Genomic DNA, 14,115 nt, shown 5'->3' on the forward strand with positions numbered 1-14,115 from the left:
CTCAGCCGATTTCAGCATCCCATGCAGTTCGGCTAAGCTCTTAGTCATCCCGTTCATATGGTACTGCATCACGAACTGGTTATAATCCTCGGGTAATGACATCAGGATCAAGTCTGCAACCAAGTCATCATCGAGGTTCACTCCCATACGCTCAAGTTCCTCAATATGAGCTCGCATGTTGAGGACGTGGGTGTTGACAGAGCTGCCTCTCGGCATCTCCGTCTTCACTAGAGCTTTTAGCGTCTTGTACTTTTCAGTACGCGCTAGCTCCTGAAACATGGTTTTGAGCTGTTCAGCTGTTTGATCATATCAAACACGCTCTTCCCCTCAAACTGCTTTTGCAGATTCGGGGCCATGCTTCCCAACATGAGACAGGAGATCTCGATGTCTCAGTCTGATGCTTCAACCAAGCATCCTTGACGGCTCTCGTGGCATTGGCCGCAGGCTCTGGTGGTAGAGCCCCTTCCAGGACGTACGACTTCTTATCGTGCTTGAGAACAATTCTCAAGTTCCGATACCAGTCTAAGAAGTTCATCCCGGTAAGCTTATCCTTCTCAAGGATAGATCGCATCATCAAACTCAGTACGCTACCAGTTGACGTCATGTCCTACAAAAAAGACAAAACAGAACGAACAAAAACAAATGCAGATTCTATTAATGATCTACTACCAGCTAGTCCATCATCAATTAGTGTCTACATATCTATGATCTACTACCAGCTAGTCTATCATCAAACAATGACAACACAGATGCAAAGATGAGCTATATCCCCATACAGAAAAATAACCCTATAGTAATTTTCTATATGGGACTAAGATCCGTATTTCACATAAGAACAAGTTTTTACACTCAGCCTTATGCTATTTAAGGTAGACATCTAATGTCAATCACATCCAATGTGACTCTCAGATCCTTTTATGAGACTATGATATCAAATATCATTGCATACTCGTCTCATCTGTACCATTAAGTCTCAAGTCAAACTTGACAACTTAACCTAAGGTAAACCATATTCAAGCTGTGGGAACCACGATTTCCTACCGTCAAACTTGACAACTTAACCTAAGGTAAACCATATTCAAGCTGTATGAACCACGATTTCCTACCCTGCCTCACAAAGATAATCCGGCACGCTCAGCTTTGGCATGACCCATGTTAGGGACGATCGATGCCTTGACAGGCGCTCTATTAATGGGAGGTACACACTTAGCATTACATAAATAAGGGATTTTCGAAACCACACTTAGATCAATCATCTACTTTCAAGCTATGAGAACCACCATTTCTCCATCTTGCCTCACCAAGATAATATGGCACACCCAGCTTTGGCATGCCCATGACATATACGATCGAGGCCTTGACAAGTGCTTTACTTGTAGAGCTTCTGGATCTAACCGGTTTCTGTGCAATGATTAACATAATCCGAATAGACCATCCATTCGATTATGTAATCCCAATCTCGAAGCTCCCACTCAATCAAGCATATCCAATATCTTGATCAAGTTACTTGTCTTCAATCACTATGGACCATCCATATGAATGAAACATGTTATTCTGACTCACAGATAATCGGGTTAAGCATCTATTGCTCAAAACGGGTCCCGAACACGAAGAATCGAAAATTTTGGTCGAACCTCGGAGTTAGAACGGACGACCCAATACACTGGAACGGCCGTTCCACTACCTCGGAACGGACAGACTCCTAATTGCCTCGGAACGGACGGTCCAGACGCTTTGGAACGGCCGTTCTACTACCAGAACAGATGGTCCGCTCACGGACGAGCTGGAACGGGCGGTCTGACACTCAGACCATCCGTTCCAGGCTAAAATCCGATCATTCGGACTGCTACCCTTGGATCGTCCGTTCCGGCATACCTAGAACGGATGGTCTAGGGTTGAAACACGTGATCAGATCACGTTTTTCCGCGTTCTCGGCCCCGTACAGACCCGAAATCAACCCGACTTTCGCCTATGAACTCAGAACACGAACCTCTTGCACACTACGCAACAAAGAACATGAAATCTACCCTAGATCCATAATCAAATCATGCATAGCATCAATAGCAAACACGGATTCAAACAATTCAAATCCTAAAACGTGCGTGATCGGGTTCTACAAAATCAAAACAGAGCAACCAGGCTCTGATACCACTGAAGGGTTTCCTGGGATCTCTAGAGCAAATCTTATTCCTAAGAGATCGATTCTAGGGTTTGCGCAGCGGATATAAAACAAAAATTTAATAAACCCTAGAACCATGCTTCTATGAATCGTAGAAACGTTAGAACGCTTACCTCAATCGATCCGGGGCCTGTATCAATTGAAGAATTCGTCTGATCACAAAAGGGAGGAAGAATACCCCGCCCTCTACACGTATCCACACCTCGGGATGGATTCCAACGGTTGGAACTTGTCTGCTAGGACACGAATCTGCTATTCGTTTTTATGCTTCGAGAAAACGAGACTCTTCGGTTTTTGAACTCTTTGCATCTCATCCAAAAGCTCTCTCAAACCTCTGAAAGTCGACACCAAAAAGTCTCTTACGAATTAGGGTTTTAATCTCTTTCTTATAAAGTGATTTAACCCTAATTTCGGTTTAATTTTCGGAAAACCGGAACCTGGAATGGACGGTCCGGAATTGCACGTGGACCGTCCGTTCCAGTAAGGCAGAACGGACGGTCTACGTTTGGTGCAGACCGTCCAGTCTATCACATAGAACGGACGGTCTGCGTGTTGTCGTGGACCGTCCGTTCCATTCCTCAGAACGGACGGACCACGCGTCCGGACCGTCGGGTCTGGACCCTTCCGACTCGGTTTTTCGTCGTTTTCTTTCGTGCATTTGTCCTTCCCTGCATGTGTGACCCTGTAGGCTCATTCGACATAGCAGTATAACCCGAAATCTCTATTCCGGATATACAAGTCATAGGCGGTCTCTAGCAAGACACTATGACTACCTATCTCGCATAGAGTTTGTTCGTGATCCTACAAACGCCAGTGATGATTCCGGTTGATGATCCTTTTGTATCACGATATCATATGTCGAACATAAGGCATGGACAAGCCACCTTATCTGATTCGACTGCTTTCTCGTTCACTGAGTTCGACTGTCTGAAATAGACGACGCTCGTCTATAGTGCGGCCACACATTTCTACAGTCTCACTCACACGAGGGGCCCAACGATATCTCTCTCTTTTACGAGAGGTACAAATCCTATCTTGACTATCTACAATCCAGCACATGATTCGTTTCGTACCTGATACACGCCTTTATAGTCCTCCTGTTACGCAGGACGTTTGACGTATTCAAAGCACTCAACTCCTCATGTTGGATTCCGTAGATATCTCAGGTCTTAGGATCCAATCATGGAACCGCCATATGAGATTCAAGTCATGACACTAGTCCATGTGACAATCTCATGCGGGTCAATCCAGTATTCCGTTCTCCAACGAATACCTATGATTGTGATTGTATCCAATACCTATGATCATCTATATGATCATCAATCACACATCATACTAGTCTTATTATGTCATCATTCCCATAATGACACAAGACTAGGGAGTTCAGTATCATTCATAATGATACATGGATTTTATAACAGATCTAGTATGCAAAAACATGTAATGGATCAAATACTCTCATAAAAACCATAGAAAATATCAATACATCAAATGTATATGAACAAAGCTCATACACAGTACATCATAGAGCACTAAACCAACATCGAGAAGTCGATCCTTTAGAGATATCTCTCCTTGCGTCGAATGAGAGCATATACAACAATTGGGAGGATATCCGGGAGCTTACGTGAGCATTGAACGAAGGATCAGACGAAATTGGAGTTTTACAGAAGATGGATCCGGACCGCTTCCACCTGGAAACGGACCGGATCCAAACACAGCCTTCCGAAGACAAACTGGAATCGGACCGGATCCAGTCTTTGAGCAAATCAGACGTTTTTCACATCGACATGCCCGATTCTTCTACGAACGTCTCCGAACCCTCCATGACGATTACTAAAGACGTTCTAGAGACCAGAGAGCCACCACCTAGCACGGGAACGCTGAATAAAGCGGATTGGAGTCTAGAGAATGCCCCGAAGGTGAAATTGAACCCCCTACCTCAAAGGCTTAGGACAAAGAAACACACATACATGGATAGGAACACAGGACCATCATTGGAGAGAGGTACATATCCCGCTCATAATCCTATATCCGTGTTTGAACCTTCTATTACAGGTTGTCGAGTAGGGGTAATGAGCAAGAGAGGATCGAAACGAGCAAAATCATCGCTCAAACGTCCACAAGATCCACCTCCTTCACAAGTTTGGAAACCCAAGGAGGATAGAAGGCTCAAGCATCCACGAGGTCCAAAAGATGCGCTTAATGCTCAACATCCAGGGCGGCGAAAGATCGATTATCTTTGCCTCTCAGACCCTCCCATCATTTGACCAAGATAGGTCGAGCTAATGACGTTAAACAGGCGCTTCTCGGGAGGCAACCCGAGCACTAGGTAACTTTTCTTTTTCTTTTCTTTGTAGCATAGGTAGTAGAGACCATGATTGTATTTTGGATCCTTTGGAATGCATTACTATTATTATACTTTTGTCCGAATAACGTTTGTTGTTCTATGAGCGTTTACACCGGCACACGAGAGATGAGCATCGACTTCCAAGAGACAATGTTGGATAGGTTCCAGTTTACAGAGTTTGTGAGAGGTCTTGCGTTTGACGTGAGTTAACTTCATTGCGAGCGAACGAATTTCGCAGAGCTAAGCCTTCTCTATCCCTCTTATTGGTTCTTTCCATACGTTGTTTTCGATTCTACTTTTTCGGGCGAGAGTCTACACCGTGGATGGTGTATGGTTCAAGTCTGGGGGTGGATAGATCCTTCATACATTCAGGTCTATCTACGTAGGATTGCATTTAGTTTAGGTGCATTTTATCATGTATATAGACTTAGAAAAATTTTTCATCTTTTGCATATCACTTTGCATTAGTTGCATTTACACGTTTTCTTTCTTTTCATATAGATGATTTTTGTTAGGTTTGCATGATTGCATTTGATCATATAGATGTAAGATCATATAGGTTCACGTGCATACCTCGAAAACCCGTTTTGAGCATCATTTGGAAGATTTGTGGGATGATAGAGTCGGAATATCTTGATGATCTAGTGACTTTGTAGAACGTGGTTGACCCGTGTCGAATTGATAGTTTTCCAGACTTTCTATATATAGTTTGTGGGATGGGGTTGTTATTTAGAACCTACGGAGTTGAAACGACTATATCCAGGTTATAAGTTTTGTTTAGAACTTTTTTTCCGAGTCTTGCAGGTCGGGAATCTAGTTCGACAAACGCCTTGGGAAAATAAAGCATCTCGACACTCCGCTGTCAGAATCTCGTTAACGAAAATCGTTCGAGGACATGAGTGCATCGATCGATTGTTCGGGTCTAAGTTGTGGGTTGGACATCGCATTTAACGAAAAAAAAGAGAAAAGAAAAAAGAAGAAAAAAAAAGGAGAGAAAAACGATGTCCTTCAACTTCAACGTCCTAGAAACCCGAGATGCTAGCGTTTGATAGAAAGAATCTACAAAAAGGTAAAAATCCAGGTACGAAAGAGAACTAAGATCGAAAAGGCTAAGTTGAGATAAGGATAGGTTCGGAAATAGACTTGGTGAGTTGTAGAGATTCTAATGGGTCCTAGATGGCAATAAAAATCTCATGGCTAGGTAGATTAGTCTTTGGTAGGAAGATCATAGTAGACCGGTTTGGGTACGATTCTCGGGAAACTAGTGTTGGATGGATGTTTTGCTTTAGAGTCTCACGATGATGCTATTTGATGTTCGTCATTTCTTGTTTTGCAGATTTTATTCCTTCGTTCTTTACTCGAGGACGAGCAAAGGTTTAAATCTGGGGGATTTTGATAACTTATATTCTTCTCTATATTTTGATGAGAGTTGTCTAGGTTTTATAGGATAATCACATGCATTCATAGGCATTCTAGGCGTGTTAGGACACAAAACCCGGTTGTGCTTTAGTTTTGCAGAGTTACAGGTTTCGAAGATGATTGGACTCGAAAAGGATCTATTTGGAGCGTTAAAGGAGAAGTCCGGATGAGGTACTCATGTTGCGACATCAATAACTTTCTCTACAGAGGTCCAAATCATACGAGACTTGTACCATTGGAAAGAGCACTTCAAGAGCTTCACGTAGACATTGAAATCGCGTAAATCCGATACCGGAGTAGAAAGTTATGAGCGAATTCGTGAAAGACCAGAAAACTGCTAGCGCAGGGCCGGATCCAACTGGATCCGATCCGGATCAAGGACGCAAAATTCGACCCCAGGAATCTGGATCCGGTCCGGATCCATCTGGAATCGGCCCGGATCCAGTCAAAAACCCTGTTTCGCGATTTTCAGCATCAGAATGGGAATAAAACTCTTGGGAGCCGCCCTAGGGTTATAAAAAACACCTAGCCACGTCCTAGTACAGGAGAGAGCCTTAGAGAACACTTAGATACAGATTTTTGGAGAGCTTTTGGTGAGAGAAGAATAAAAGTTCACGGGATTTCGGGAAGAAGAAGGAAGATTCGATCGTGGAGACTACACATCTGCATGAGACTTTCTTTCCTCTCTTTTATCTCTTTCTTTATGAGCTTTTTATTGTTTTCCATGAACCGTAAGTAGATCCACGGCTATGGGTTAGGGATTCGTATGTGTTTTGGGTATGTTTGAACCCTAACTTAGATTTCGGTTTTGATTTGTTTCGGTTCTATTGATTTGCGCTTTTATTGGATTGATGTTTGCTAACCCTTGGTCAATTATCTTAGATTCTAAACTACATAGAGATATGAGTTGGTTTCGGATCAAAATCAATAGGATAGATCGTATTATTCACATAGAGATATGGTTTAATCGATCTAGGATTGATGATAGCATTCTTTATGCACCTAGGGTTAACTTGAATAGATCGAGAGATTGACGAGTTATTCTATAGGTGGGGAGTTAGTAGATCGAGAGGTGAATTCTCTATCTTTGTTGCTTGATGATTCCCGAATACAAGTCATAATCGTTATTCTCGCATGCTTAACATATACCCATACATGCGAATACGATCCCGACACCCATAGTCATCCTTGCTTGATAGTTTACTCGTTTTTATTTGCTTTCTTATTTTATTTTCCATTGATTCTACATATTTCCACCATCACTTCCACTTCCTTGCTTGATTTGGTTTCGATTAGGATTTAGACTTAGCTACTGGTCCTTGCGTTCGACCCCGTGTTACGACGATCCGTATCCTTGCGGTGAGTTGTGAATCGGGTTATAAATTCTAGACTCGATACACACGTATCAGTAAGCATGACGATCGAGGCCTTGACAGTTGCTCTACTAATGGGCGGTAATAGCTTGAGATTAATCATGAGGAAGGAGACAAAATTTCGGACTTGAGAAGTGTCTGAGGTCCAGTCCGGAGCTGACCAGGATTTGGTCTGCCGGACTGACCTTGGTCAGCTTCTCTGGTCCACCGAATTGTCCGTTTTGAGAAAAATCTGAGCTTGGTCCGGGGCTGACCAACTTTTGGTTGCCGGACTGACCTTGGTCAGCTTCTCTGGTCCACCGAATTGTCCGTTTTGAGAAAAATCTGAGCTTGGTCCGGGGCTGACCAACTTTTGGTCAGCTCCGGACCAACTCAGTCTTCTCTTGCTCCGAGCTGACCTGGAACCGGACTCAGTTCAAAACTAAGTTAGTACGGGGCTGACCAAACTTGGTCAACTCCGGACCAAGTCAGTTCGTTTTCTATCCTCCGAGCTGACCAGAACGTGGTCTGGAGTCTGATCTGTCTGCTGGTTCGGCTGACCCACACTTGGTCCGGCTGACCGCGGACAGATCAGATTCGGGACAGAATTTTCGGTGGAAGATTGATCGAACCATCCGTAATATTTTGATATACATCAAGAGGAAGACCACAGAGGATAGAGACTCGTACCTTGTTTTTTGGTATTATTTGATGCGAGAGATTTTTTAGGAGAATTTTACCACTTATTCATGGGTTTCATAGTCTTTTGTAGAAACAAAAACTGGATTTTGTAATTCTTTTGATATAAATTATAATCACCTTCACACCAAAAAGGCAAGCAAAAAGAAATGTCTAAACATGTTGTTTCTTCTCCATATTGTGTTTTTGAACTCAAGGGTGATGTCTTTTTTCTCTTACAAGTGCAAATCAAATGAAAGATTACCAAAACATCGACGAAGAGTTTGTATAAAAAGTTGAAAAAATGAGAATTTTGATGTTATAAGATTAAAAAAAAAACAGGTGAAGCATATCGACATGAAGACTATAAATCCGGATTTCCGTGACTGTTATGCTAATTTCCGTTATAATATGGTTGAGATTATTGATTATGTTCATTACAAGAACCTTGTAAAGATTGGTTTTTTGTCCAAAAATATATTAGTGCTGACTACTGATGCATTTGAACCTATCAATATCAACTTCTTGTTTATTTGTGCAAGGCATAAACTTACTATTGGATGAGATAATTTTTTTTATTTAAAACAAATAGTCAAAATAGAAAATTTTGACATATTATTTTTGAGATAAATTATCGAAATTGATACTACAGTTATTAGTTATCAAAACTGGTATTTTTAATGTTTGAATAAAAAATATCTTTAATTTTTAAAACATTAAACTCTGCTACTAAAAATCAAATCTTTATAGAAGGATAAAAAAACTTAGTGTTGTTAGATTTTTGTTATTTGTAGATTGTTAGTTTTAATAATTATGTTCAAAAATGTGATATTTTAGGATATTTTCCTACGTGAAAAATTAGATTGAATATGAAATAAGTTGAAGTTACTCCCATACTCACAAAGCATTTGAATTGGAAGTATGCCGTTGTTCATGTAACTCAAAAAAAATGCCAACATGTATAATTGTAAATTAGATTCTATAGTTTGCTTCTACTTCTTAAACTGGTGGTGCGACAGTTTATGCAATGTTCCTTGGGCGATGGTAAAGAACTGCATCCTGGTTTGATACTTCGACAGACATTGACCCCTTGATTGAGCATGTAGGTGAAGGTGGCCCCCGCATGTTGAGGATTCCACGACAGGTCAGAGTAGTAGACGTTGTTTCGGACTCGGGCTGGACTCTCCCGGGGGCTAGATCACAGAGAGTGTTGGACCTCTACATCAGGTTGGCTTCCTTGCAGTTGCCAAGCTCAGATAGCGGACCAGAAATGTATGAATGGAAGAATGGTCCAAACACATTTGCAGGTGCATTCTCCTCTGCAGGCACTTGGAAATTACTCCGTCAGCCTTCGTTGGAAGTATCGTGGCACCCACTGGTTTGGTTTTTTTAGGGAGTCTCGAGATATGGGTTTATCCAATGGATGGCTCTTCATTGCCGACTACCGATGCGTGACAGACTTTACCGATGGGGGGCAGTTGCGGTTTCAACTTGTTTGCTCTATGGTTTAGAGGAGGAGTCACACTCTCACCTCTTCTTCCGCTATAACTACAGTAGTCAGGTCTGGTCCCGTTTTGCCCGATGCATTTGGCGCAGACCACCTTTAGATCTCCAAGACACTCTGGACTGGATGAGACACCCGAGAAATGATCTGTCCCATAATAGGAGTCTTATTTTCTTGATTCTTCTCCAATGTTCACTTTACCTACTATGGTCAGAAAGGAATACAAGGCTTTTCCGAGGTGTTGTTTCATCGGCCGACTCACTTTGTGGCACACTAAACGTCATGGTCCGAAATTGTATACTCTCGCTCCGTGGCTCCTCTCGTAGGGTTGACCCGGATCTCCTTGTCGACTGGTATTACATCACTCTATCTCATCGTTAGCTGCTTCTACATATTAGTTATGGTGTCAAGTTACAGATAAATGGGTATTCTCTTTTGTACGGGTGCGATCATCATCGGTTTTGTACACAAACAATTTTGATGAATATATTTTAACCTTTTATCAAAAAAAAAAAATTCTATAGTTTGTTCTCAACCGATACCCACATTACGTGTCGTTTAGTGCTAAATGAGACGCAATGCTCGTTGTTTATCCGTGTGCGTTGTCCACAACGCGTGTTGTGTTCCAAAATCAGACGCAATGCGTGTCGTATCTGTGTTGTCCACAATGCGTGTTGTTTATTGCTATGTTACACGCACTGCTTGTTGTTTAATTGAACTGGAAAAGTGGAAAGCATATTCCAATCACTCATTGAGCCAACCAAACTCTGGTTAAATTCAGCTAGGTTCCACCTAACCCTGGTTAGAATAATACAGGTCAAACACAAGTTGAACAACACGTGTACGGTCTAGATTTGCTTCCTGACCGCTTTCTCTTTCTGTGTTTTCTCTGGTTAAAACTAGGGTTAGAGGTCACAAGTTGTTTGTAGATTATCGCCATCGCCGACCTGCTTCTCTAAAATTCGCTTCTCTTGTTTTCGACCGATTTTTCTCTGATTTTCTTTGTCCGAAATCCTGCGGTTCTCTGCAGTTATGGAGATGGAGCGCGTGATCGAGTTTCCTCATACCCACATGGATCGACGCCCCAGAAAAAGGGCGCGTCTCGGTTGGGACGTCGTACCTCAGGCGCCTAAGGTATAGATCTGGTTTTGCCTTGTGATTTAGATTTTTGTATTTTGTTCGTCTCGATCTACAATTTCTTGAATGGTTTCCGGATTTTTCGTTCGTTGATAGTCGTTTTTCTCCGATTGTTTGCTTTTGGTTGGGAATCGGGGGATCTTCTCTGGTTTTGGTGGGGAAAGAATCAAGTGGGAAACTTTTAGTGTTTAGGATGTTTTGTGCGTTGTGATTGTCTAGTCTCTGTGATTTTATTTGGGTTTTAACGACATTCGTTCGGTTGAAAAGTGTAGAACGTGTGATCTATTTTGTTCCAGAGATTGTACGTGATATTGGGTTTGCATTCATTTATGGTGATGCTTTGTGAATTTAGATTTATGGCGTTTTTGGTTGCTGCTTGTTCTGAATTTATTCTAAATGACAGATTTACATATCCAGACAGTGGGGATTGATTGTGTAACAATTTGTCTTTGTATCCTTCAGAGAAAATAATGCAATCAATGGTTCCGTGAGAATATTCTCGGTTTGTAATTGTTTGAATTTCGCTTTGCGTGCAATGTTCGGTAATTGCTTTGATTTCATACCCTCTGTTACAACGTACCATAATAATGAAAGAACACAGATCTGAATATGTTGGTGTAAAATAATGGTGGGTGAAGTTTTCATCTATCTATTACGGTGCATGAATGAGTGGCTGTGTGTAGGCTCAGGTAGGGATGTTTTGTGGGCAAGAGATTGGAAATCTGTCGAGCTTTGCATCCTCGGGAGCACCTTCAGACCATAGTAGCTCTTCTCTGTTTGTTAAGGAAGTGGCTCGAAATGGTTCTCCCCCATGGCGAGAAGATGACAAGGATGGGCATTATATGTTTGAGCTGGGAGATGACTTAACTTCTCGCTGTAATTTCACTTCCTGCTACCGTAGAAAGATCTGTTTTAATAGAACTTTTAAGCAACCTGAAGTTTCATCTCCGCAGAAATGTTATAGGAAGTTCTCTATTAGGGTGTTTTGGCCTCTTTTCGGTGTTTGCAGTTTAATGGTCGCCAGTAACTTTTATTTAATCTAATGCATGAGAATCTTAGTGGATTTTATGTGAATTCATTATTCTGATGTTGTGTGTGCTGCTCCCCTTTTTTGCAGATAAGATCTATAGCAAAATGGGTGAAGGTATGAATTTCGAATCCTTGTGTGGTTCTTTACATGACCTAATATAGATTATATCTAAGATGTATCTCTCTTATAATTGTGGTTGCAGGTACTTTTGGTCAGGTGTTAGAGTGCTGGGACAGGGAGAGGAAAGAAATGGTTGCAGTCAAAATTGTCCGAGGAGTGAAAAAATACCGTGAGGCAGCTATGATTGAAATCGAAATGCTGCAACAGCTTGGTAAACATGACAAAAGTGGAAATCGGTAAGTAATTTGTTTTCCATCTTGGAGTTCATGTCTGATGGAGTCAGGCATGATTTCCCAAGATCTGTTTTGCAAAGGTTAAATCAGTTTATTCCTTGCAGTTGTGTTCAAATTCGGAACTGGTTTGACTATCGAAACCATATCTGTATCGTAAGTATTTAGTCAATTTCGGATGCTATCCTTTTCCCTGATCTGGGAAATATTTGGGGTTAAATATTTTTGGATGAATTTAAATGGTTTCAACAGGTGTTTGAGAAGCTTGGACCAAGTATATACGATTTTCTTCGGAAAAACAATTATCGCCCCTTTCCCATTGATCTTGTCCGTGAGATTGGCTGGCAACTCTTGGAATGTGTAGCATGTGTGTAGTACTTTGCTGGTCCTTTCCATCTATTTGCAATCGATTCTTTTTAAGCTTTGTTTGGTGTGGCCAATTGTTCCTTCTTACTTAGGATACTGTACTTTTTATTTGAGCTGCATTTCAGCTGCATGATGACTTATTTAGCTCTCTGTTATTACCACTGTTTAATGTTCTCTACTGAATTTTCAGTTATGCATGACTTGCGCATGATTCACACTGATCTGAAGCCAGAGAACATTCTGCTAGTCTCCTCGGATTATGTGAAAATTCCTGAGTACAAGGTATATCTTGAATTTAGAATGAATCATTTGGGTTATCTCTTCGTTTCGTTCACAACTCTGTTACTTAGAGTTTTTCTCGCTGGCAGGGTTCCCGATTGTCCAGGGATGCTTGCTATAAGAGAGTGCCTAAATCAAGTGCAATAAAGGTGATTGATTTTGGCAGTACAACCTACGAGCGTCAGGATCAGAATTATATTGTATCGACCAGACACTACAGGGCACCAGAGGTGATTCTTGGTAAGTGGCTCTTGCATGTAAATGACCTGTTCTGCATATGTCGACTCTGATTATTGTGTGAACTGATGGGAGAGTGTGCATCGTATAGGTCTCGGGTGGAGTTTTCCATGTGATGTCTGGAGTATCGGATGTATTTTAGTTGAGCTATGCACGGTATGCGTTGAAAGTGTTTTGTTTTTTTGACGTAATTCAAAGGACATTTTTTTCGATTTTGCTGAGAAGTTTTTATCAAAACCTGTTAAGGGTGAAGCATTGTTCCAAACGCATGAGAACCTGGAGCATCTAGCGATGATGGAGCGTGTTCTTGGCACGTTTCCTCAACACATCCTGAAGAGAGCGGAGTGAGTATAGATTAAGCCTTTTTTTCCTCGACGGTTTCTTTATCTGACATGTTGTCATTATTATCAGCCGACATGCTGAGAAGTACGTTAGAAGAGGTCGTTTGGATTGGCCAGGTGGTGCCACCTCTAGAGACAGCCTGAAAGCTGTGCTCAAGCTCCCTCGTCTTCAGGTCTGGGGAATAACTCCAATGCTTAAGCCATGTGTGACTTGATTTCTTTCTGGTGCCTTATATACGTGTGGGTGTTGATTCAGAACCTAATAATGCAACAAGTGGACCATTCGGCGGGAGAACTGATAAACCTGTTGCAAGGGCTGCTCCGGTTCGATCCATCCGAGAGGCTGACTGCCCGAGAAGCTCTCAGACATTCCTTTTTCACCCGCAGCCACCTGAGAAGATGAGACGGCACACACACACACAGTTGTCGGACATCAACTCCATAACGCGGTCGGGATGTAAATATGCTTCGTTCTTGGCAAGATGATGATGATGTTGGCGTTATATTATTACGAGAAGTATTAACAGCTACTAATAGAACTCATTGATGTCGTGTGGACGGACCTGTCTTGTTAAACGCGTTTTCCCACCAGAAAGTCCCTTTGTTAAACGCTTTATTCGTTCGTGGCCGAACGGGAGGGTTCAATTATTGGATCATTTTGTCCTAAACCACTAATTAACCACTTCGCTAATGAGAAGATGAAACCCAACTTAACTAATCGATGATATTTGATCAAATTTTACTAGAAAAATAAAAAACAAAATCTGTACATATACTTAAGTTTTCTCGCCAATCGTATATCAATTTGACTATTAGAATGATAATTCCAAATTATTGCCAACGAGGTTAGGAAAATTTTATAAATTTAAAATGATTTTATAGAAAAAGGAAAA

At 41.6% G+C, this 14,115-nt stretch overlaps 1 protein-coding gene across 3 annotated transcripts; it reads left to right on the forward strand.

Moving 5' to 3' along the window:
• Positions 1–10,399: 10,399 nt before the first annotated feature.
• On the forward strand, positions 10,400–13,878 carry LOC104822549 (serine/threonine-protein kinase AFC2). Of its 3 annotated transcripts, XM_010553797.2 has the most exons (12): positions 10,400–10,616; positions 11,303–11,495; positions 11,737–11,763; positions 11,852–12,005; positions 12,107–12,155; positions 12,252–12,366; positions 12,556–12,647; positions 12,734–12,884; positions 12,973–13,037; positions 13,128–13,225; positions 13,293–13,395; positions 13,479–13,878. In XM_010553797.2, exons 1-12 carry the CDS (start codon positions 10,515–10,517, stop codon positions 13,623–13,625), a joined length of 1,296 nt encoding a protein of 431 aa, XP_010552099.1. In that variant the 5' UTR covers positions 10,400–10,514; the 3' UTR covers positions 13,626–13,878. The 3 variants fall into 3 exon arrangements, with proteins under 3 accessions (XP_010552099.1, XP_010552100.1, XP_019059093.1); XM_010553798.2 differs by lacking the exon at positions 11,303–11,495 and having other exon boundaries at positions 10,532–10,616; positions 13,479–13,627; XM_019203548.1 differs by lacking the exons at positions 10,400–10,616; positions 11,303–11,495; positions 11,737–11,763; positions 12,107–12,155; positions 12,252–12,366 and having other exon boundaries at positions 11,882–12,005; positions 13,479–13,627.
• Positions 13,879–14,115: the final 237 nt, after the last annotated feature.

Source organism: Tarenaya hassleriana, unplaced genomic scaffold (assembly GCF_000463585.1).
Source record: "Tarenaya hassleriana unplaced genomic scaffold, ASM46358v1 Cleome365, whole genome shotgun sequence".
Classification (NCBI taxonomy): domain Eukaryota; kingdom Viridiplantae; phylum Streptophyta; class Magnoliopsida; order Brassicales; family Cleomaceae; genus Tarenaya; species Tarenaya hassleriana.

Coding starts and splice junctions, on each gene's coding strand:
- LOC104822549 (XM_010553797.2), top strand. CDS start 10,515: ATGGAGATGGAGCGCGTGATCGAGTTTCCTCATACCCACATGGATCGA. Junction 12,367..12,555: donor ACTCTTGGAATGTGTAGCAT/GTGTGTAGTACT, acceptor CTGAATTTTCAG/TTATGCATGACTTGCGCATG. Junction 12,648..12,733: donor TGAAAATTCCTGAGTACAAG/GTATATCTTGAA, acceptor TCTCGCTGGCAG/GGTTCCCGATTGTCCAGGGA.